Source organism: Thunnus albacares, chromosome 24 (genome assembly GCF_914725855.1).
Source record: "Thunnus albacares chromosome 24, fThuAlb1.1, whole genome shotgun sequence".
NCBI lineage: Eukaryota > Metazoa > Chordata > Actinopteri > Scombriformes > Scombridae > Thunnus > Thunnus albacares.
In genome coordinates this window covers 13,671,561-13,693,835 of record NC_058129.1, presented here as the reverse complement: position 1 = coordinate 13,693,835, position 22,275 = coordinate 13,671,561, and the positions used below count along the sequence as shown (strand labels likewise).

Below are 22,275 nucleotides of genomic sequence, written 5' to 3'. Positions count from 1 at the left end.
CCCATCCTTTGTTATGAATCCCGCCCATGAGATCCGACACAACCTTAGACCCTTATACCCCAACACTATACCCTGATACATTTACATGTCTGTTTTACTTGATTTATGCATAGAAAGCTTAAACCAGGGTTTGAATGTTTTCTTTTTTTAAATTTTGGTTGGTTTGCTTGGTTTTGTGTGATTAAGTTCAAACAATTGTTTGCCTGCATGAGAAAACAATACCATTTGAAAGCACGAGATTTGATTTATCTTGACATAACACCAGGTTTTAACTTATGTGCACTTACTGTATTGTATTCAATGGCCACTTTGCCATGTAGTCAGACTATTCACACTGATGTATCATACCAGTTTTTATACTTCATATTACACATACTGCATTCTGATTAAGTTCTTTGATTTTTCTGAGAATTAAAGTGTGCAAAAAGAAGTGTTATGTTTTAGTTTGTCATCCATGCTTGCCAATTTCATTTATTCACTAAATCCAGCATGTTTTTAAATGTGTGAAATTAAAAAATAATCTGAGGAAAATGTGACTAGATTGAAATGAGTTGTTTGATTTGATTTCTGGTGCATGCACAGCAACTTTTTTTTTAACACTTGAGATTTTGATCCAATGTGCTCATGTTGTCGAATGTGTGGTCAAAAGATTAAAAATCACTTTCATCAGATTTGAATATGAACACTTTGTTAGATCCAATTAAATAATACCCAACTGGAAGAGATGTCTAAAAAAAAAAACCTTTGTGTCAAATTACAGGACAAAAAGTCTTTTGGGATTATCACGTGTTTGCCTGCTTCAGTTAAAATCATAGGCTGATGTCATAGTTTTTTCTTACATCCTGAGCACAGAAACCCAGTGACCAAGAATGAAAACCAGTGTGATGTGAACTTGGAGTTCTCTTAAATGATACAATGGAAACTTTGCCTAGATCCTCTAAACCTTAGAGCAGTGCTCCATAAAGCTAAAGTGCAACGTTATGTTGCATTACTGTTTCTCTTCTCCTGTGGTCTTATTACTGAAGTATAGTTTGAATAGTTGATTATTTAATGGTGGCTGTAATTTAATGAAAATAGAGGAGAATTCACTTAATCATCATAAAAAGTAAACTCACCCCAGTTAATCAGAGGCATCAGGGGATTGCAGTAGCTTTGCAAGACTGCAAATTTAAAAGTGCTTGAAGTGTAACAAATTTGACAAATTCTGTCAAACAGATTCATATCTTTCTGATCCTCAATGACAGAATAAATTAGCAGCAGATCATGACAGCTTTTAGTTTATCCTGACCATCATCCACACTATACTGAAGTATCCACTGCTCTGGCAGTTAACATTGTTGATCCATCTGTGGTCAACTAGTATGACAAAGAAAACCCTTAAAATCAGATCAACCCTTTTAGTGCAGGACCATGAAAGAGAAATTGTCCTTTATTGCCAATTGCTACAAAAATCAGAAAATGCAGAAACCTGATACAATGTTTGGGTCTTAGCATTTGTTGATAGGTTGACGTCAGCGGTCTTTTAGTAGAAAATCTCACTTAGCTTGCTATTCACTGAGTAGAAACCCAAAACTTCTGTTTTATTTTTCTTTCTCCCATGAATCATGTCCTTTGAAATGAGTCATCAGTCTGACTTACGAATGTTCCTCCATGTATATGCATTCTTCTAAATGTGGTTTTATGTGCCCACAGTGGAAATGTTACCACATACGTGCGATTCGTTTAAATTAAATCTGTGCTGAAGGTCAGAACACGATGATGAGGGGATGGACTCTGAGAGACACAAAGAGAGAGGATGTGGGAGAAAGAGGATACAGTAGGGAGGATGTGGAATCATTGTATCTGTTGTGGTACACCCATTAATGTCATGTCTTAATATGAAACTCATGTAAGAAAGAATTACCAAATCAAAAAGCATCAAACTTTGAGTGACAGGCCTTTCCAGCAAGTAGTCAGTATCTGTATAATGTGTATGCCAAAAATAATAGCCTGAAGCCATTTGGAAGTTTGAATATAGTATGCACTATAATGGTACTTCACAAGGACAACTACACAAACAATCATATATTGAAAACAAGAGCTCATTGTGCTTCATCTCAATATTTCAACAGGATTTATCTGATTTTCAAAGAACTGATGCAGAGCAAGTTGATACCTAAGGCACGCCTAAGCATTGTTACAGTATATCAACAAGAGCTGGTGAGCTAAATAAGCATCACAGCCTAAGATATAGCCAGTATAGTTGGGAGGCCAAGTCCAAAACTGTCATCAAATTGTCACCTGGCTCAGTTCACCAAACATTTGGAGCAGCAGTCATATTTTTGGATCATTTCCTAAGAAAATGTCACTAATACTCTCAATAAAAGACAGATTTGAGATTTACTTAGTGTCTTTTGGGTCTTACGTTTTCCAAAAAATCACAAGACAATGTGAGGAGCTTGATTTAGGTGCAACATTACTCTGAAAAACTCTAAAATACTATAGAGCAAGTCCTCTGTGTCATTTAGATGAAGCAAGGCAACTGTTGCAGGAAAGTAGCGAACACAACCCAAACATGAATGCACACACTCACACACATAAATGTGACAACAAGGAGATGATTAAATCAAGCATTAAATTGAATGAGTGGGAAGGAGCGCAGCTGGAGAAACGGGATCCAGCAGTCTGGGCGCGATGAAATGATGCAGCGGCTAAACAAGATGCTATTCATCAGACCTCTACTTGAGAAACCATTGAGCAGCTGGGATTGCTGTCTGTGACCTCAATTAGCCCCTGACTCACTTTGGACTTACTCAATTCATAAACTGTACTCATCTGGTTGAGCCAAGAGAGACAGATCTGCGCACAGTATCCCTTGCCAGACTGATAAAATGTGTATCAAGTGACATACTAGAGGCCAAAGCGTATTTCATTGAAAAGCCTGTAGTGATAGCTGCTTCTGTTGGCTTGAAACGAGACTGTAATCATACTAAACACACAGTGATGCTGCTGATTAACAGCAGCAATTTGGGGTGAAAATAAAACATCAAAAAACACCAAATATACTGGTGTGATTTTAAACAATCGGCTACTGATGTGAATCAAGTGCAGCCAAGAAAGTCTAATTACCACACTGCATGCCAGAGAGACAAGTTGTGTATCAAGTTTTACACTGCAGGCGAGAGCGGATTTCCTGGTTTTAGCCCACGGTGATTATAATCTCAGAGGAATTTGCTCACCTTGACCGAGACGGACAATAAAAGCAGGACAGAACAACAACAACTTTCTCTCAACATAAGCTTTCACACTGCGTGCGAGCGTGAGAGGGTAGACACTGCGAGAGTAGCCTCTCTCTCTCTCCCACTGCAACGCAAGCACCAAAACAAACCTTGTGTTTGGTTGCTGTGGAAACAGCTGTGCCGGTATTGCACAGCGCGGGGCAGAGGAAGTACTTAGTTGAACTCCTGCTGCACCGTTGATACACGAGAGAACAAAGCCGCACATTAAGGCTCTTTCCATGTAAAATCAACAACGCTCCCACGACGTGGAGCTCGTACAGACTTTCTGGCCCATTAGGTCTGCTGAAGGATAGGCCCTACTTATTCTGAAATTTATACCCCATATGAATATTTAAGGAGATTTTTGTTAATTCTCTAAAACCTCAAGCCACATAGCCTGAACATATCCAACTGCTTTCCTCACGTCACAGCAAGGGGGTTTAGTGTTTAGTGTGTTGCCTGGAAATAACCTCTGTTGTGTGATGAAACTGATGGAAATACTGAAAAGTTTGTTTCAAACAGCTGCACAAGTGTAAACCAGATGAATGGCAAATTTTGTCGAGGAGATAGTTTAAATTTCAAATCCAATTAACACCACTGCCTCTCTGTTGCAAAAATGATTTCTTGTTTCCAAAAGAAATTATACTGAACATACAGATGTGGTGCCGCAGTAACGTGGATTTGAGTTGAGGGCATTTTGTCAGCACATTTTTTTTTTTACAGAAAAAGCAATTACCTTCCTCAAAAGTAGGTGCTGGAAAAAAAAAAAAAAAAAGGATGAACCAGGCTGTGATGACGTGACTGAAAATGAAATTAAATCCGTTGGTAACTTTGAAGAAAAATGCCTGCTGCCTATTGTCACAGAGTAATTCAGTCTTTTTATGTAAACGTGCTGAAGCAGACAAACTAAGGGCTTGAAAAGGAACCAGAACCAGACATCAGACTTCATTTGAATCCATAAAGACGTGTGATTTATATAGAGGGAGACAGTGACAAGGGACAAGAGAACATTGCTTAGGAACATGAAGTGTTTACAGCATTACATGACGTGCACAAACTACTCTGGATAATTGCTCCTATCAGTTAAGGACTGAGCTGTTTATATAAATCGCTGTTTCCTGCTCATGAATATCCGCATTTACCAGAAGTAAACAGAACATATTCCAATAAATGAGGAGTATATATGCTGCAGTATCCTTGCTGTTGTTGAGGTAACTCGTGATTGTGGAAAAATCCTACTGTAAACAGGAAATGGTTTCTACTGTACAAACACAGCACATCCAAAAGTGATGTACCTCAGCATGCTGGCACGCTGCTGTGCATGTAAACACACTGATTAAAAAGTGATTGCACAGTAAGCGGAGCAGTAAGTTGTTTAAGAGTCTGAGAAATTAGATGTTTCCCATGATATTTCTTTTCTTTGTTTACAGATTGTGCAGAAAAAAACAACAACTACCAAACACTGGTTTCATAGCAACGCACTCACACAATTATTAATCACTGAAATATTAAAGACAACAGTCCAAAACATTTTTCATCAGAAATCTTTTTCAAAACCCTCAACCATGAGAAAACACCAGGTTTCATCTCATCTGAAGCCTTTTTTTTTTTTTTTTGAAAAAGCACAGTTACAGACATTGAACAACATACAGTATAACAAATTAACATGTAAATAGTCATTATTGTAGTGAACAATGTACATCAGACAACACTTCATATGTGGAATATGTCATATTTTGGCCACGGCAGAAATATTACACTGTAGACTCACAGCACTACAAAACAAAACTCTCCTGTCTCATACCTACTTACTATGAGATTCTTTTATTCTCAAAAACTAAAAAACAAGCATATTTCCTACATATAAAGTGCAGTAGAGTTTGGTCTGTCGGTCGTATACTGTCCATAAAAAATGATTTGGTAACATCTAGTGGGCATTATCAGTATTGCACTTCTTAACTGAGCTATTGGAGGAAATTAAAGCCTGTTGAGTAAATAAAGGTCATAATCTGGTGAACTGCAAACATACCTTGTGTCAATAACCCTGCCCTGTGTACTGCACACCCTATTTTTTTGCTTTGTCAGACTAAACTTCAATCTTTCCCCTCCGTTTTCCCCCCTACAGATACCTCTAGAAGCATTCCGGCGACCAGGACCTACGAGAATCCCCAAACCGAAGGGCTACAGCTCCCAGAAAGGGACGAACAGTACCAACCTCGGACTGCAGAACAAGGCTCAGCCGCCACAGACTCCTCTAACCGCTGGGAAAGATCAGCCCACACAAACACCCCCGGCACATAACAACAACAACAACAACAACCCAAACCTAGTCAACCGCAGACTGTGATACGGCTGATCGTTGGATTTTTGTAGCAGATTATATTTCAGCTAGAATAGCCTCTTAGTTACTTTAGATTTTAAGCAGAAGATCTCACAATCCAGAAAGACAGAAAGAAAAATAACCATAAAATTCAAAGTACTAATTTATTATTTTTTCCATCTCTCAAGAAAATAACTCTTCTGCTATTACTTCACCGTTACCAGTGGTGCTCTGAGGACTGCAAAATGCAACCGTTTATGGTGTCAATATTATGTTCGATGAACACTGTGTAAAAAAAAAAAAAAAAAAACAGTCAAAAGATTTTAGAAAAGTTGTTCCAATGTAGATTCATTTCATATTTAATGTCACATTTGTGTGACTTGTGTGCAGATGTCACTGTGATCAAATTAATAATGCTAAATAGTAATATTAGAATAATAAGTATGTTACATGTTGTTGAAAGAAAAAATCAATGTTTATTTGTATTGATTACTTTGACGATTTTATCTGTTGTTAGATACAGATAATGATACAGCCATTTGATCCATTTCTAGGGATGGAATACGTGGATATTTTTTAAATAAGTGGCAATAATGTACATAAAAGTGTATTACTGATGTGTTGTACTGCAGCTCCTTCATAGTGATAATCTCTAAAATGTGACATTTGTGTTATTTTTGGTTATCAATAAAGACTTTTTGTACCTTGGACAAGAGAAAAGTCTCATTTCAAACAACTGAGCCAACAATTGAATTTATATAGATAAAAATAAACACATAAATACAACATTTTCATTGTGGATTGAGAGCTTGAAATTGGAAAAATAACTAGCAGTTATGACATTTATCTTTATTAAAAGTGACAAATTTGAATATATGTAAATTCTGATTTGGAAAAATGAGAAGTGAAAGCAGAAACATTACAAAAAGTGTGAGATATGATATTCGAAAGGTAACATTTTAGAGTAAGAGCTGACATTTAAAGCTCAGATTGTTGCTAATTGTGATGCTAAAATTGTCTTCCTAATGGTTTAATGACAGAGGAATGAACTCAGACTAAATATATGTGACATACAGTAAGTTTCACTTGTAGTTTTGAGTCAATGATTGACAATCTGAAAGTTTTGAAGACATTATTTTGTCTCAAGTCTCATGTTGACATTAACTGTTATAATTTGGCCGACTGCTTAACAGCAGGATTGAGTAGTAACAAAAAAAACAAAAAACAACTGTGTTCCTGTTTGCTGAATTTTAAAATAGTTATTCTAGATAGATTATCATTTTTTCAGGAAATACTTTTCGGGCGAAGGTCAGATATTCATGTCAACAGTGGCAGGTACGCGATGTCCTTTTGTTGTATCTTGGCGTGAAAGATTTGATGTTTCCTGATCTTTGTTATTGTTTCCACACACCAAAAAAGGGCCAACACCGGTGTCCAAACCTTCTCTTGTCTTTCCGCTGTATCGTCACTGATATCCTCTCAGAGCCGTTTGTATGGCTGAACTCAGCACGGACAGGAAGTGCTCTCTCTCTTCGCCTCTCTCTGTGGCGCAAACCCAGGAACGACAAGGACCCTCCAGGACAAAGGCATGACACACATCTGGAGAGACAGGAAGTAAGAAATAACTGATCAAAGAAGATCGAAGATTATCTAAACATATACTGAAGGTTACTGAACTCAACTCACAGCGTGTGTGTGTGATCTCTCTGAAAGTCAGGCTGGTGAGGGCCACAGAGGCGAGGAAGGTGTGTGTGCTGCGGTGAGCCGGGCTAAAAGGTGTGTGTTGCACTCTTCGCTGCGTCAACACCAGAGCGTCATTAAACAGGAACATGCCGACATCAGACACGTGCTCATAGGTCCTAATCATGCATTCACACAAACAGAGGGCAGATCATCTGATTAGATACGTTAATTCTGTAATACTGCCGTTTGAAATGTATTAGACAGTAACAAAAAAGCAGCCCGACATTGCAAAATCATGTTTATTTTTTAAAATGACAAGTAAATACAGCTGTCTGATTATTCAACTCTTTATCATCCACTTCCCCCTTTTTATCATAGCTTTAAAGTTGTTAAAAGCATCTCAATCAGCTCGTTTTCTTTGGTTGCACCATTCCATTAAATGGTAATTACATGCTGTGTGCGTCATTTATACACACACATATTCAGCCTGACATATTTGGTGACTTTAAAATTAATGATCTCCAATAGAATTAAAAAAAAAAATCGATTTGAACCAAGTTTGGCTACACAAGCAGTGAGGTTTAAGAGATTAAGATATGCTCAAAGTCTTAGATGAGTAACTCTTATTAGGCTAGATTAGTTTTAAAGGGGACATATTCTGCACATTTCCAGGTCTATGGTTATATTCTGGGGCTCTATTTGAACATTGTTGCATGATTTACAGTTCAAAAAAACTCCTTATTGATATAGAAACTGACATTATGCAGCCCCTTCAGTTCAGCCTCTGTCTGAAGCAAGGTAGAAAAAAGGTGATCTGTTAGAAATCATCTTAATCCAACACAGAGGAATAATTTATCTTGTTACCTGAGAGAATCTGGAATATGTTCATCAGGGCTCCTGAGCAAAGCAGCATCCTGAGTCATTATCAGCTGCCTGTTTCCCTCACTGAGGTTCTGCACACATACAGAACACACAATATATTAAAAAGAAGAAGAGTGGGAGCTTTCCGTGCTGAGTTTGTATCGGAGAGAATAAAATTGCAAGTAAAAGAGGAAGCCACGTTTTTTTACCGGACAGCCTCGGATCATCTGCTGTGTTTCCTCCATCAGTTTGTCTCTTTCGGTGTTACGCTTCAACTGAAACAGAAGACAAAAAGACACAAAGCCATTCCCTAAAATTTAATACAAAAGAGACACATTCTTTGCTTCTGGGTAACAGCACTTCTCCACTCCATTTATTAAAAGTATTAGTTTTAACAACTGTAACATAGATACTTAAAAGACTGGACAAACGGAGCTGGTGGAACAACTGAGAGCCTGCTGGAAAAATAATTATCTCCATCATGTTGTTACAATAAATAACCTGACATAATGATACACATATTTAAATCATAAGGTCATACCTTGTGTATAAATCCTCTGTATCGTTGCAGTGTGTTGAGGGCAGAGGAGAGGTGTGTGTGGTCGGGGTGGGTTGGGTGTGTGTGTAAAGTCAGAGCTTGTAGCAGAGTCACGTACTCCTGTATTCTCCACATTGGACACAGCAGCAGCTCCTGTAGACTTCACAGACACACATATACGGACGTGTCTACAGTCTGATTCAGTCTAATATGTATATCAGTAAAGATATAAGTTTATACGTCTGTGTTTTTTTAATGCAGGTTTACCTCAGCATGTGTGTTGCAAGAGTTCTGTCTGCTCTCTTCAGGAAAGCTCGAAATGCAGGTTTCGTCTCTCTGCACTGACACACACACACATTCTTTGCTCATAGAGTATACACCAGAAGTGCCTGTTTATATTAAATCTGCCTGCTGATTAGATTATACAAACAGAGATCTTCAAAATACCCTTAACTGAATAAGCTTTGGGTATCAAATCACTAAGCTTGTTTGTCTCTTAAACTGCCTGAGAATTACAAAACTTCTAAACTAATTTCTGCAGAAACTCTCTCGCTGTACATACCTAGAGCTAGTTTAGTTAGATAGCTCGAGGCGCCTCTTGTATGAATGATGGACAAAACACATGGTTTGACTTTACCTTGTCAATGGTGCAGAGGGCAGTGGTGTAGTTGTTGAAATAGTTGGTGTAGACTCTGAGATTTGAGCACAGTTTTACACACACGTCTCCTACACACTGCTCTGCACCCCACTGCTGCAGCCTGGCCTGTAGATCTACCTGAAACACTCTGCAGCACGCACACAGACACACATCTATCATGTAATATCCACACAGGCAGATGCAAACACAACACCATACAAATACGTGTGTGTATGACGTCTGTGTGTGTACCGGTTGAGCTCCAGTATTTGTGTGACAGGGCTGAGGACGATGTGGATGTCGGCGTAGCTGAGAATGGCTCTGTTGGAGTTCAGAGATGCTGTAAGAGGCTCCTGGTACACCTTCAGCACAGAGGACGGACATGTATCAGTAATATATTTGTAGTTCATAAAACTGACAATTCCCATCTGCCCTCAGTCATCACCGTGAACCCTTTCTGCACCTAAACGATGTAGACACACGCCGCTTGCTGAGCTGGAGACATTAATATTCTTCCAAAATCAGTTCCTGAATGAACTGAGAACAAGAAATGGACCATGCAGCTGCAGAATCAGCATTCTACATCCAAAACACCTCATTTGAATAGTTATGTGATACTCCCTGTAGTTTGCTGACTGGACTGAGTTCCTATCTGACCAAGCGGTATCAATGCTCAGTGGATGTTTTCCACACTTTATATTCATTCAGTTTGAGAGGAAATATTTGTCTTCTCAGCAGCTACACACATGATGGAGGTAGTACAGCTCCCGAGTGAGACATTTTGTGAGTTCAAAAAACACAAAAGGCGTACCTTTAACACAGCGTGCAGTCTGCTTAGATAAAGACACTCGCTGTGGTGCAGCTCTCTGGCTGCTGCACCTCTCCAATCCAACGCTGTCTAAAAAGAGAAAGAGAGACAGAGAAAGAAGTTTGGCTGTACAGACAAAGAAGTGTTCTCCATTATCCTAAAAAAAAAATCAAAGCAAACACACCTGTGGCCGTTCAGGCAACAAGCATATCTGTGAGCTATGTGGTGCTGAAGAGACGTCGTCTGCTCCTTTGTTTCTCCACTTTTTCTCTCCACTACTCTCCTCTCCTTCCTTCTGCTCACTCCATCTTGTCAGGAAAATGGCGAGAAACTCCAACGGTCGGGCCTGAAAAATAAAGAAACACGTACGTGGATCAACAGGCTATTTGGATCATATCAGTTTTGCTCTTGTTCTATGGTACTTGTGTATTAGAAAAAAACCTCTTTACAGTCTTTCTCACCTCTTCCTCTCTAGTGAGGGCAGTGAGCCCTTCAGTCAAAGCCATACTTAGGTCTTTCGACACACAAAGATCCTCAAGGCAGACTTCCTCCCACAGAAACTGACCTATAAAAATATGAACAAGTTCTTCAAAGAGTTCATAGAAGACAGAGTATTCACGCATATGTTCAGTACATCTACGTGTGCGTGAGACCCACCCAGAGCTCGGCCCCTGGCCTCCAGGCTGACCTGCTGTAAATGTGGCCCTAGAAAGTCCCTCAGCTCCCCCAGAGCCTCCTCCACCCACTCAGCCTGTCTACACCAGACCTGCAGTAAGCTCTCACACACATACTGGTGCGCCGGGGTTCCTGGTTGCTGGTTTGAGAGCTCCACACACAGACTGCTATCGGACCACTCGCTCAGGACTGGGGAAGAGTAGAGGTTAAAGAAATTAAGCATATTTCTTGTGGCAACAATAAGTGCTTTAATAAATAGATCCCAGAGACTCATCAGACGCCTGCTGGCTCACACATTTTTTTGTGGGTGTTTGTGGGTTTTGAGGTCACAAAGAGCATATTCTGAGGCTAAGGTCTCTGGAAAAACTTGTAGGTTGATGTTTCATGGCTGAGTGAAAGTGTTGTGCAAGGGGTGACTCACTATTCTGAAAACTTCCTGTGGCAAGACCTGTTGGCGCCCAAACCTTGAGACCAGTAAGAGTCGAGAGACTCTGGATGAGAGCCACTCCTGAGGCTGTGGGAGACAGTGAGAGAGCGAGATGCAGAGAGAGTGATGGAAATATAGATTACAGAGAAGTATACAACACATGTGTGTCTACCCACCTGATGCTGCCAGCGGGGAGAAGATGTCAATACCTCCTCCGTCCTCAGATGGTGCCACCCAGCCGCATAGTTTCTCCCAGAATTCTCTTTGGTCAGGGGTCAGCAGAGTCTTCTTTGATAGGCTGCTACCTGCAGGGTCACGAGGGAACATAAAATTAGATTAGTAGCCTAAAAATCAGAAAACAAGGTTCCCCAAAATCTTAACTTTTTTTAGAAACTGACAAACATCTTTGCTCTCAGTGTGAGGCGCATTAATCTTCAACTTTAGTTTAGTTTAACTTTCACATATCTGCTCTAAGTAATCTCAAGTAGCTATGTGTCATCATTTGTTGACATACTTGTTAAGACCTCACAGCATGAGTTAAACTAGAAATACAGACTTTTCCACTAAAATATGCTTCGTAATGGTTCTATGTGTGAGTTATGTTGCTGAATCCATCAAGATTGTGTTCTTAAAATTAGGAAATGTTTTAAATTTGTTATATAAAAATGGTTTAAATGAATTAAAAATCTGTTAAAAAAACACTTGAGACTGTTTCTGTTCTTTAATCATCAATTTAAAACCAAGGCTCACTGATCTGGAATGAATTCAAACAATGTAAAATTAATGTTAGATTTTGATCATTTGTCTAGGGTGAACTGGTAGTCTACAGGGACATGGATAGCAATGGACTAAAAACCCACAACAAGTACGATCATATTACAATAACCCATGAAATGGTTTTAGCAGATGTGATTCGCCGCACCCTGAAAGATAAACTTCTAGCACTGGAGGCTCCAGTTGGACTGGAACTAAGCCTGGCAATGTTTTCGCACATTAAGATACACAGATGTTAATTCTCACTGTGAAGCAGATGGATTTCCTCTGTTCCTCCTGGAGCTAAGAGGCCCAGCCTCTGCACTCTCTGCCCAGAAACAACCCTCTCCACCTGGGTTAAGAGAGCTGAGAGTTTCCCTCTGTGGTCGTACAGAACTACGATCACTCCTTCCTTCACGCCGCTCAGCACCAACTAGATTGAACGTGGGAAGAGAGACAAAGCAGTCAGAAAGAAATATTATTTGCTCATCTTTCAAATTAACTTTTGTTTTGCTTTTTAGTTCCACCTTCACAGTGTTTTCTTCCTCTCTACTGGAGAAATGTGCTGACTGACGGGTGAACTCACCTCATAAGCAGGAATTCTATTAGAGACCAGCAATAAGAGGGGAGGACTGCTGCGATGGATGGGAGAGACGGTGTGCGGCGTTGCAGGTCTGTAGGTGAAGGAGGACAGCGCTCCTCTGGCTTTGTTCAGTCTTTCACTGCAAGACGATATGTGGTTCAAATCACAGCTGTAGTGCATTAATAGGGCAAGTTTAATAGGCTCAATCAAGCCTAAGCTTGAGAGAATTGTTAACAATGCTTACAATATTGAGGAGATTTTAAAGGAATGCTCTCTTCTATCTAATGTCTGGTTAAATGGGCTAAAAAACATTAGAAACACCTTTCAATAATACACTTAAATATGGGATTTACTGCTTGTATCTTCTAACGCAGGTAACTGATATCATAGAAGGTAAGTGAGTGTGTAGACAATGACCTGCTAGGCTGGGTGGTGTGCACTCTCTCCAAGCTCTGAGCCGCAGTCATAGACTGACAGAGGCTGGGAGACGTAACAGTCCTTGGAGGCCAGGAAAGGGAGGGCCATGAGCTGAATGTTATCCCAGAAATGGGTGTTGTCGTCCGGGTGTGTCTACAGCTGGCTTCCCCAGGCTTTGTGTAGCTGCCCCAGGCTTTCTTGGTTCTCAAGAATGTTCCTAGAAATAAGGGAAAGACATAAACACTGAGCTAAAGGAATGAAAAGCTAGGAGAGAGTTGGGGAGTGAGCAGTACATTCAGCCACGCTCTCTCGAAACTTTTGTATATCTACAAGATCACGCCAATAACATGCTTTAAAGAATATTTCTCAAGCAACTTCAGGTTCGTTTGACACTATATACTGAAGGAGAGAGCAGGAAAAAAAGACTTTCTTTCTTTTCCACTTACTCTTCTCCTCCTGAAGCTTCTCTCTGATCATCTGCCTGATCCTCCTCTCCTTCCTTCTCTCTTCCTCCTCTTCCGTCATCCCAGTGCTTTGTTGATTGAGGGTCCCGTACCGCTCTGCTGCCTCCCGGGGAGTGAGACGGTCCAGCGTGGAAACGCAGGAGACATAGTGGTTCTTCCACGCTCCAAACTCTCTTTCTCCAGGAGCGTAGGGAAGAAACCAGCCTCTTCGGATACACCGGCCTGCCCAGAGACAGTCCTGCAGGGATAGAGGAGATGAAGGGACAAAACTCTCGATTTAACTCAGCGGAAAATGCAAATTTCTCTTTTTGTGGGCTTCTCACCTGCTCAGCCAGGATCCTCCAATGCCAGCTGACTTGGGCGGCAGAGCAGAGGTCACGAGGGGACAGGAATGACATCACATACAGGGACAGGAACCGGGGCAGCACCGCCGTGAAGTCCACTTGAGTCACTGGAAGCGTCTCAATCAGCAGATCCCTACAGTACCTGCTCAGATTATGCAAGTATTTGAATTTCAAACCTCTCTTAAATCCTCTTTTTTTTGTCTTTCCATAAAACAAATCCACATAAAGGGTTAAATGAAGAGTTTACTTTAGCTGTGACTTGGTGCAGCGTGTGAGCAGAGAGTGCAGCATGTGTTTCCTCTGTCTGTCCGTCCACAGGTCAAACCAGTGGAGCACAAGGTTGATCCTCTCCTCAAATAACTGGGAGTAAATAGGGGACAGGACACCAACAAACTGCAGGCAATCAGTGATAAAGAATCCGGCTCGTCTGCCAAAAGCTACAAACTGCCTTCCAAAACAGTGATGAAAATCATGGGAATGGAAAGATTTTATTAAAAATAACTACATAAAAGACAAGAGTAATGGAGGGATAATGGCTGAAAAAAGCATCAGATATAACCCAGTTTTGCCATTCTTATGTTCTTTGTGTTTTTGAGGAGGAACTGGCTGCTGATGTAACATTATTGTTAACAAAATGACCCTTTATTCAGGACACACATATCTTCACTCTCTCTGGTAAAATCCTTTATCTTTAACCTTTCAAGAAATGCATATTTAATTATATTCAGTGTATATATATAAGCACCTTTGGCTCAAGTGAGATAATACTTGAATATGGATGCAGTATTAACATATAAATGAGCATAGAGTCTTTCAACATAAATAGAAAATGAGGTGAATTTTGACTCCAACTTCTTACAGCTTTTCCTGACAGACACACAGTTGAAAGGTGGACGCTGCTATGTTTTATGTAGGATGGTATGATTTACACTGAAATATTTGTTCTATTAATTAACAATTAAGTTTGAGATTTAATCATTCAATTTTAATAAGAAAAAGCTTGTGTTAGTTACTTTTCAGGAGGGAATTTAATAGAAAATTTACTGTAAATGGAGCTTTTTTCTATAGATTTATATGAATATGTTTATATGAAATGGTACCACTACAATAAGTTGAAATGTGACTTGCCTGCATGTATTTAGAGGGGGCTTTCCGTCCGTTTACGCACCTGTGCCTAATCAAGTTAATTGGCCAATTAAGTGATCCCTGAGTATTCGTGTGTTGTGTTCGTATTATTGATAATACGGAAAACACATTATATGTAGGTGCTCTTATATTTTAAGGTTTATCCTATCACTTCTCTGACCTGCAGGTTGCTCTGCTTGTTGTTCAGAGGAGTCCAGGCGCTGAAGCGGGTTTGGAGGCTTCGCGCTTCGTAGTCTGTCCCGCTGAGCTGCCACCGCTTCACCGAGTGAGGGGTCGATTTCAGGCTCGTCCCCATGGATTCACAGAGGATGACCCACTTTTAAGAAAAACGCTCCCAGTTCTCATTGAATCGGTAAACTGCCATTCACTGTCAGATTTAGCTCTCTCGTTTAGTAAATCCCCAGTAACAGGCTGCCACTGTGCCGCTCTGCTCCCAGTAACCTTAGAGACGCATCAACAAAAGGATGCGCACATTCCTGCACACAGCCCATCCTGTCCATAAATAAGTAACAAGGTGGTTAAAGGACGGGTTCACTATTTTTCAAAGCTGTCTTAAAACAACAGCCAGGAACCCAAATTAACATTGAAACATGTTTTTTTTTCTTGCTGTAATCATTCCTCCTGTTCATACTGACTATTAGTAGATACCTTAATAATTCACTTAAGTGATGGGGGCCAAAATCTGCAAGCCTCCTTCTGCGCAAAAATGTATTTAAAAGTTTATCAAACCAAGTAGATATTTCAACATTCCTCTTTTTGTTAGTATACTTCCACCGCAAAAAGACTGTAAATGTGGCAGATATCCACTTGATATGACTAACTCAGACTGCTGAAACCTCATATAAGCTTCAAATCAACTTTTAAATGCATTTTTGCACAAAATGGATTTTGGCCTCCATCACTTACATTGAAAGCATATTTGAAGGGGATCTTTTAATAGTCAGTATGAACGGGAGGAATGATCACAGCGAGGAAAACCTCTTTCACTGTTCATACCGACACCTGACTGTTGTTTTAAGAGAGACTTGAAAAATTGTGAACCCATCCTTTAATACGTTTTATAACATATTTAAAACATTTTTGTGGGAGTGTGACATACTGCACAATTACTTAATATAAATAACATTAATATGCAAAATATATATCTGATTTGACATGATATACAAGTTCAGACCTGCCAACCCTGCTACATATAGCCTACTACACAATTTACTGCCTGATAGTGGAAATATGCAGAGTTGCTAATGAATCAGAATGGTGAACACATACAGTCATCCATACACCTCTTCAAATATTTTAATATCATTTACTGAGGGTGGATATATTGGGTTCAATGATTGTAAGAAAAATATCAAGTCAACGTTCAAAAAAACTCATTTATTCAGAAACAACAGTTTCACCGTCATAGTATCCAGATGTTACTGACTTCATGTAACATAGTGATTTTGGTTAAGAATAAAAAGTACGAGTATATCAAAAGCTTGTAAACTTGTAACATGAATACATTTTTAATATTGCACTTTACAAAAACAGATAGTGCAATGTGTTTCACAACTGGTTAATAAAAGCATGCATTCATAAATCAAACATATAGCAACATATTCATTTTACCGCTCTAAAAATAATGAGTCTTTAAGTGTTCAAGTAGAGAATACAGAGTTATCAAGTAATACTGCGAAGGTCCCAGTCAAGATTTAAAATTGGCCTGAGATGAAAAAAAATATAGTGCCATTTTTATTCTCATATGGTTTACTGTATCAAAAGTATTATGAAAATTATTTTAAAAAACTTCTTCAGGATGCAAAATGTTCTACAGTACGTCTTACAAACATCTCTGCAAGCTGTCCTCTGAGGCTCAGTGCAGAGACTGTACAGTGCAAAAAGGATTTCCTCATTCAAGTGACAAAGTTAAAATAAAGGAAATATTTGAGGTAAATCCACACTAATATTAAGAATAACTTCTGAACAATTCCTTGCTGCAGTATTTTAGTCCAGTATATTACGGTACAAAAGATCTCTTCATTTTCAGAGTATTGTGAATAATTGGTCCTTTCTTTTCCATTTATTCTGTAAAACACTTAAAGCTATAAAGTTTGACCAATGGTCTTAAATGAAAACATTCAAAATCTCCAATATTTGGATACAATCTTAATATATATGAAATATACAATACTCAGCTATTAAATTGAAGTGCAATATAAAGCATGATACATTCTTCCTTTAAACATGGTAGTTAATGAAACAACAGCTTGCATCCATATTATTAAAACTTGATGATACACTCACAAACATGAACACACATCATGTGCAGTTTGTTGAATGAGCCACCAAACAAGCATTTACCAGAAAAAATGTACCGTTAACGTCAGTTAGTAGATAGCTAGATAGCTCATTAAATATATCTGCAGAAGTCAGTTTGGTCTCATAGATGCTGGTTTGGTCGTTGCTCTTCAAAATCCCTGTTAGCAACACACTGTCCATGATTTGTAGCTATAGGAGTTTGTTTACTTTGTCTTCAATGAGACATAAAATGTTGCAGTTAATCTGTAGTTCAAATGTGTGCTGAACCGTGGGGGCTGATCAGTACAGATCACAAATCAACTACGTTCCATTACACCACTATTAAACATTAGTGTCATTGGTGTTCCCCACATGGTTCAGTGGTATTGCCTGATGATTGTCCTCTTGATGGGCTTGTGTTCCCGACCTAAGGGTCGGGCACCTCCGATGGGTCACCAGATAGATCTGAGGGGTCGTGAGATGATTAATGAGAGAGGAAGGAAGAAAAAACAAAGTTCTGATACACAAATCTGTTTTCAGTTTTTGGACTTTTTCTCCAATCTTTGATTTTTGGTGAAATATTGGATCATTTGAACATTTGAGAAGTTTAGAGGGAAAAAAATCAGCTGTTAACAACTCATAGACATCTGAAATGTGACCCCAACGACACACTGCTTTTTGTAAGACGTCAGGTTGGAAACCACTGGTTTCATCTTTAACAATGTGTTATATTTTAAAAGCTTGTTATATTATCCAATGTGTCAAATCTTCATCTGAAAAGTAACTAAAGCTGTCAAATAAATGTAGTGGAGTAGAAAGTACAATATTACCTCTGAAATGTAGTGGAGTGGAAGTATAAAGTAGCATCAAATTTGTTAATTGTTAATTGTACTTAAGTACAGTACTTATGTAAATGTACTTAGTTACTTCCCACCACTGTTACTGACTGTGACAAACACAAGCCTTCTCCTAACTCAATAAAATCTCTCCTCCAGAGAACTTTGATGGAGAAGCTACAAGCTACGGTGAAACAAACATGCTAGTCACAAAGCAGAAAGGCAGCAGATTTTGCTTTTGTGCTAACTTTTTAAAATGGAGAGGACAGATACAACATGGACTGTTACACGAATTAAAGACATAAAATATTTATTTGAGAGAATTAAGTTACATGGGAGAACCTATCAGATTATTCAAATAAAAACTATTAAAAACTGTATTTCAATGCATGTAATTTTTGACCCACTTAATGGAAGAGTTTAGGTTCCATTGACCTGTGCATCTATGGGCTAAAATGTGGAAATGAAAGAGGAGAAATTTGTGACTTACAAGTCCAACGACAACGACGATGACAATGACAATGACGATGACAATGATAGTGGGGACAATCCAAATACCAATGCCAGCATCTTGTCCTGGAAGAGCAGGGTCTATGACACAGAGGAATAAGATATATCGGGCTTTAGATACAAACATAAATACTATCTTGTTTTAATGCAAAAACATTCTCGTTATAACAACATACAAGAAAATGTTGGTGACAGCTAATGGGAATCCAAATGAATAGAAATAAAGATATTTACTTACCTGGTCCATCAATCTTTTTTTTCATCACATTTGGCTCTGCTGAAAATTTCAAAGAAAATACTCACAGTTTGATCTCATTTTGAGGAAATGATGATTTTTAATGTTATTTATGATATGTTAGGTATATAGGTTTATATTAGATAGATATACAGTGGAAACCGCTTATAATGATCACGTCTGTCCAGATCAAATAGATCACCATCATAAGCGGATGATTATTATAACCGATTTTTTTCTTTTTCTTTATTTTTCATGCAGATTACCATCTAATTGGCATTTGTATATTACAGCCGACTGATCAGACTGGACGAAAACATTATTACACAAACTGCACAGACCTGTGGAGGTGCCACAACGCCTGATAATGGTGACGCAGCCACAAAGTACATATCATACATGTATCATGGGAGTAAGGTAAAAAGAAAAAATAGAATTACAGTAGTTTTAAAATGTTTTTCTATATTTTTTCATGTATGAAAAGACCCAAAGTGAACACTGTAAGCAGACTATTTGATTACTATAAGTGAATTAAACAGCATTTGTATGGAATGATTCTGTCCCGAGCTTTTTGATCCATATATGCGGTTCATCACTGTAACCGTGATCACTATAAGAGGTTTCTACTGTATTAGATTAGCTGTACTCACCAACAATAAGCGTAACGTTCCCTTTCTTGAACTGACCCTGCAGTTTGGGAACAATGCAGGTATAATTCCCTGCATCGTTTTGAGTCACGTTGGTCAGTTTCAGTGAAACGTTTCCATGGGCCATTTCATCAAGGAAGAGAGATGTTCTGTCTTTAAACCGCTGGTCTTGAGAAAATGGATCATACCCCCGACTCCGATAGACTAGCACTTTGGTTTCATTGAGTCTCCATTCCACTGTTAGATTTGTCACATAGAATGGGGGCTTCACGTGGCACGGCAGAATGACGTCACCACCAACGACTACTTTAATTGGTTCAAGTGAGCCAATCACATCAGACTCTCCTGGGGAAACAACAGTGTTTGAAGAAGTACTGAGACCTTTTACTTATGTAAAAGTAACATTACCACAATATAAAAATCCTCCATTACAAGTAAAAGTCCTGCATTCAGAATTTTACCTATGTAAAAGTACATAAGCACTGGCAGAAAAATGTACTTCAAGTATCAAAGTAGGGGATTATATTCATCATAAATATATTATTGGAATATTAATACTCATCTCTTGACATGTACATGTACGCAGCATGTTGTCGGCACAGAGCTAATCTTATTTACTTACTTTTGGGCAGTCTAATCTATATAACAACATCTGATTTTCTTTTCATGCGCTTCCCTCACAGTCAATAGACAGAGCTCTGTCTCACACTTTAATCTGATTGTATCTCGTCTAGATTTATGTCATTTTTCTGAACATACTGGTTCTTGCATATAAGTCAAAATACATGAGCCCCAACTATACTGGTAAAATAAGCACAAAAGCACTCAGTCCCATTCATTTATGAGCAAAATACAGACCTAACTGCTGAGTGAAGTCTTACAACAACAAGATTTTTTTCTTTAAAAATAAATAGCATAAAATTTACGCAAGACAATCTTACATACCTGTAGCTTGAGCCACCAGGGAAAAGGACAGCAGCATGACCTGGATTAACTTCATAATGCTAAATCAAAGCAGAAAAGATTTAAAAAGCAAAAATATTAGCAAATATAGTTTCCAAAGTGCTAAATCCATGCATTAAAAATGAACTCTTAATGTGACTCATGCTTCCCGGGACAACTATTTTTAGCACCACTTCGGAGACCTCTTGCATCAGATATGAATCACTGCTGTTCACACAATTAAAAGCCTCATTTGCACTCATGCAGCAGTTTATCTGAGAAAAAGGTGAAGGAGGCACTGATATGAAAACTCTTGATATCATAAACAGACAGACTGTTTACAAAAATATCTGCAGATACCAACACAGTATAAACATAGTTTCACTCAGGCTACACACTAACCTGCAACTACTTATATAGTTTCTATTGTTTACAACCTCCACATTATCAAACTTTAAGCCAATGTGACTTTTGAAAAGATGATGATAATGTAGGGTTAGGGTTAGATAATTTAACCCTAACCCTACATTGTGGCTATAGAGAAATAACTATTTGAGAGCTGGTTAATAAAGTTAATGTTGATCTGATAACAACAGAGGCTGAACATGGGGCGTTGACCTTTAATGGAAGTTTTTCTGCAAAGGGAAGAAAATTAATAGACTTCCTCGTCCAGGGATGCCTCGCTTTAATTTTTTTTTTTTTTATCGTGCTATAATCTGCTGCTCTCATTACGGTAACGGGTTTGGCTGCAACAATAAGTTAATGAATACATTAACTTACTATGAAAGGTTAGTTTAACGTTTAACAACATAACTTAATGTTACTTCGCCAACTTAAAAGTCTGCTGAACAAGCAAACTAGCTCGATGCTAGCGTTATTATTATTGTTATATGAAACACTTAACCAATTTAAACTGTGCCAACTTTTTACATCCATACCAGTCCCGTCCACAGCGTCCACACCTGAGAAACCAGTCAGCCGGAGTAAGAAGTGCGATGTGATCTCTTCAAATGTAATAGAGATGGTTTCTGAGTGCATTACTCTTTTTCTACGTCCACTAAAGCTTGATTTGAGCCACACGTGAAGTGGACAACGCACAATGACTCCCAATGACTCAAGGGGACTTTCGTTGTTTAAGAAACATCAGCAGATTTTTTTTTTTTTTTTTTTTTGGAGCGATTTCATCACATTTCAAAAGCCTAGAGGAGCCGAAAGATTGAATTGTTTTATCCCCATCATGGATGTATTATAAATAAATTGAGCCAGCATCAACAATTCCTGATTACAACATTTTATATTTGTTTTTTTATATGGTCTTATCTCATTTAGATATGCAGCACATATAGGAGTTGTTTTTAAAAATCTACATTTGACATGACATATTTTGCCCAAATAGTTAAATTAATATTCCCAAATGCTATTTTCTTGTCCTCCAGTTGGAGACCAAACTTAATATTTTCATATGTTAAAATCAGAATACTTTGATCATTAGAAGTTATCCAATATTGAAAAGCATCCCAAAAGGTCCTGGTTGATCTACAAGAGAGAAAAAGATGCTCTATGGTTTCAATTATCTGAGTTACAGAAAGTACAAACATTTAAATCTAAATGAAACCTTTGGTGTAAGAAGTCATTACACATGTTTTCTCTAAGAAAACCAGATTGTGTGTCACTTATAATCTATGTCATACTGTTCTTTAACCTGTCAGCAATCACATGTAAACAATTTGTAGTCAGTATTCAGTGGGGCGAAGATTGTCAATACATCTTTTGTTTTTACCATGTTTAGGCACAAAGATTATTAGTCTTATTCCTTATAATGTCATTTATAGTATCAAATAAAATCCCTTTTATAAGTGATTTTACACTTGCTAGAAAGGTGATTGAATTGTCAGCAGAATATTCTGATGAA

At 38.5% G+C, this 22,275-nt stretch overlaps 3 protein-coding genes across 8 annotated transcripts in view; 1 reads left to right on the top strand and 2 right to left on the bottom strand.

Moving 5' to 3' along the window:
- filip1l (filamin A interacting protein 1-like) overlaps positions 1–6,784 on the top strand; it is a 72,980-nt gene extending 66,196 nt beyond the window's left edge. For both annotated transcript variants that reach the window (XM_044344612.1, XM_044344613.1), the window contains one exon: positions 5,383–6,784. In XM_044344612.1, coding sequence (XP_044200547.1) covers positions 5,383–5,604 — 222 coding nt within the window. In that variant the 3' untranslated portion in view covers positions 5,605–6,784. The remainder of the gene's footprint in view (positions 1–5,382) is intronic.
- Positions 6,412–15,428, bottom strand: LOC122976240 (epithelial cell-transforming sequence 2 oncogene-like). Of its 4 annotated transcripts, none has more exons than XM_044344616.1 (21): positions 15,074–15,428; positions 14,015–14,160; positions 13,747–13,909; positions 13,406–13,661; positions 12,960–13,176; positions 12,546–12,681; positions 12,227–12,392; positions 11,383–11,511; positions 11,201–11,293; positions 10,762–10,968; positions 10,566–10,669; positions 10,289–10,450; positions 10,108–10,194; positions 9,549–9,658; positions 9,297–9,444; positions 8,927–9,000; positions 8,663–8,819; positions 8,383–8,396; positions 8,125–8,214; positions 7,264–7,436; positions 6,412–7,176 (listed from the first exon to the last, which is right to left on the bottom strand). In XM_044344616.1, exons 1-21 carry the CDS (start codon positions 15,206–15,208, stop codon positions 7,043–7,045), a joined length of 2,901 nt encoding a protein of 966 aa, XP_044200551.1. In that variant the 5' UTR covers positions 15,209–15,428; the 3' UTR covers positions 6,412–7,042. The 4 variants fall into 4 exon arrangements, with proteins under 4 accessions (XP_044200551.1, XP_044200549.1, XP_044200550.1 ...); XM_044344614.1 differs by having other exon boundaries at positions 8,125–8,213; positions 8,331–8,396; positions 15,074–15,427; XM_044344615.1 differs by having other exon boundaries at positions 8,125–8,213; positions 8,331–8,396; positions 14,015–14,127; positions 15,074–15,427.
- Positions 15,429–16,275: 847 nt separating this feature from the next.
- On the bottom strand, positions 16,276–21,473 carry LOC122976724 (CD276 antigen-like). Of its 2 annotated transcripts, none has more exons than XM_044345372.1 (6): positions 21,302–21,473; positions 20,367–20,425; positions 19,425–19,766; positions 18,778–18,816; positions 18,520–18,620; positions 16,276–17,658 (listed from the first exon to the last, which is right to left on the bottom strand). In XM_044345372.1, the coding sequence occupies exons 2-6, from the start codon at positions 20,419–20,421 to the stop codon at positions 17,536–17,538; spliced, it is 660 nt and encodes a 219-aa protein (XP_044201307.1). In that variant the 5' UTR covers positions 20,422–20,425; positions 21,302–21,473; the 3' UTR covers positions 16,276–17,535. The 2 variants fall into 2 exon arrangements, with proteins under 2 accessions (XP_044201307.1, XP_044201308.1); XM_044345373.1 differs by having other exon boundaries at positions 18,778–18,813.
- Positions 21,474–22,275: the final 802 nt, after the last annotated feature.

Coding starts and splice junctions, on each gene's coding strand:
- LOC122976724 (XM_044345372.1), bottom strand. CDS start 20,421: ATGAAGTTAATCCAGGTCATGCTGCTGTCCTTTTCCCTGGTGGCTCAA. Junction 19,767..20,366: donor CCTGGTGGCTCAAGCTACAG/GTATGTAAGATT, acceptor TTGTTTCCCCAG/GAGAGTCTGATGTGATTGGC. Junction 18,817..19,424: donor GAACGTTACGCTTATTGTTG/GTGAGTACAGCT, acceptor TGAAATTTTCAG/CAGAGCCAAATGTGATGAAA.
- LOC122976240 (XM_044344614.1), bottom strand. CDS start 15,208: ATGGGGACGAGCCTGAAATCGACCCCTCACTCGGTGAAGCGGTGGCAG. Junction 8,820..8,926: donor CTTGCAACACACATGCTGAG/GTAAACCTGCAT, acceptor GTGTCTGTGAAG/TCTACAGGAGCTGCTGCTGT. Junction 8,214..8,330: donor AGATGATCCGAGGCTGTCCG/GTAAAAAAACGT, acceptor GTATGTGTGCAG/AACCTCAGTGAGGGAAACAG.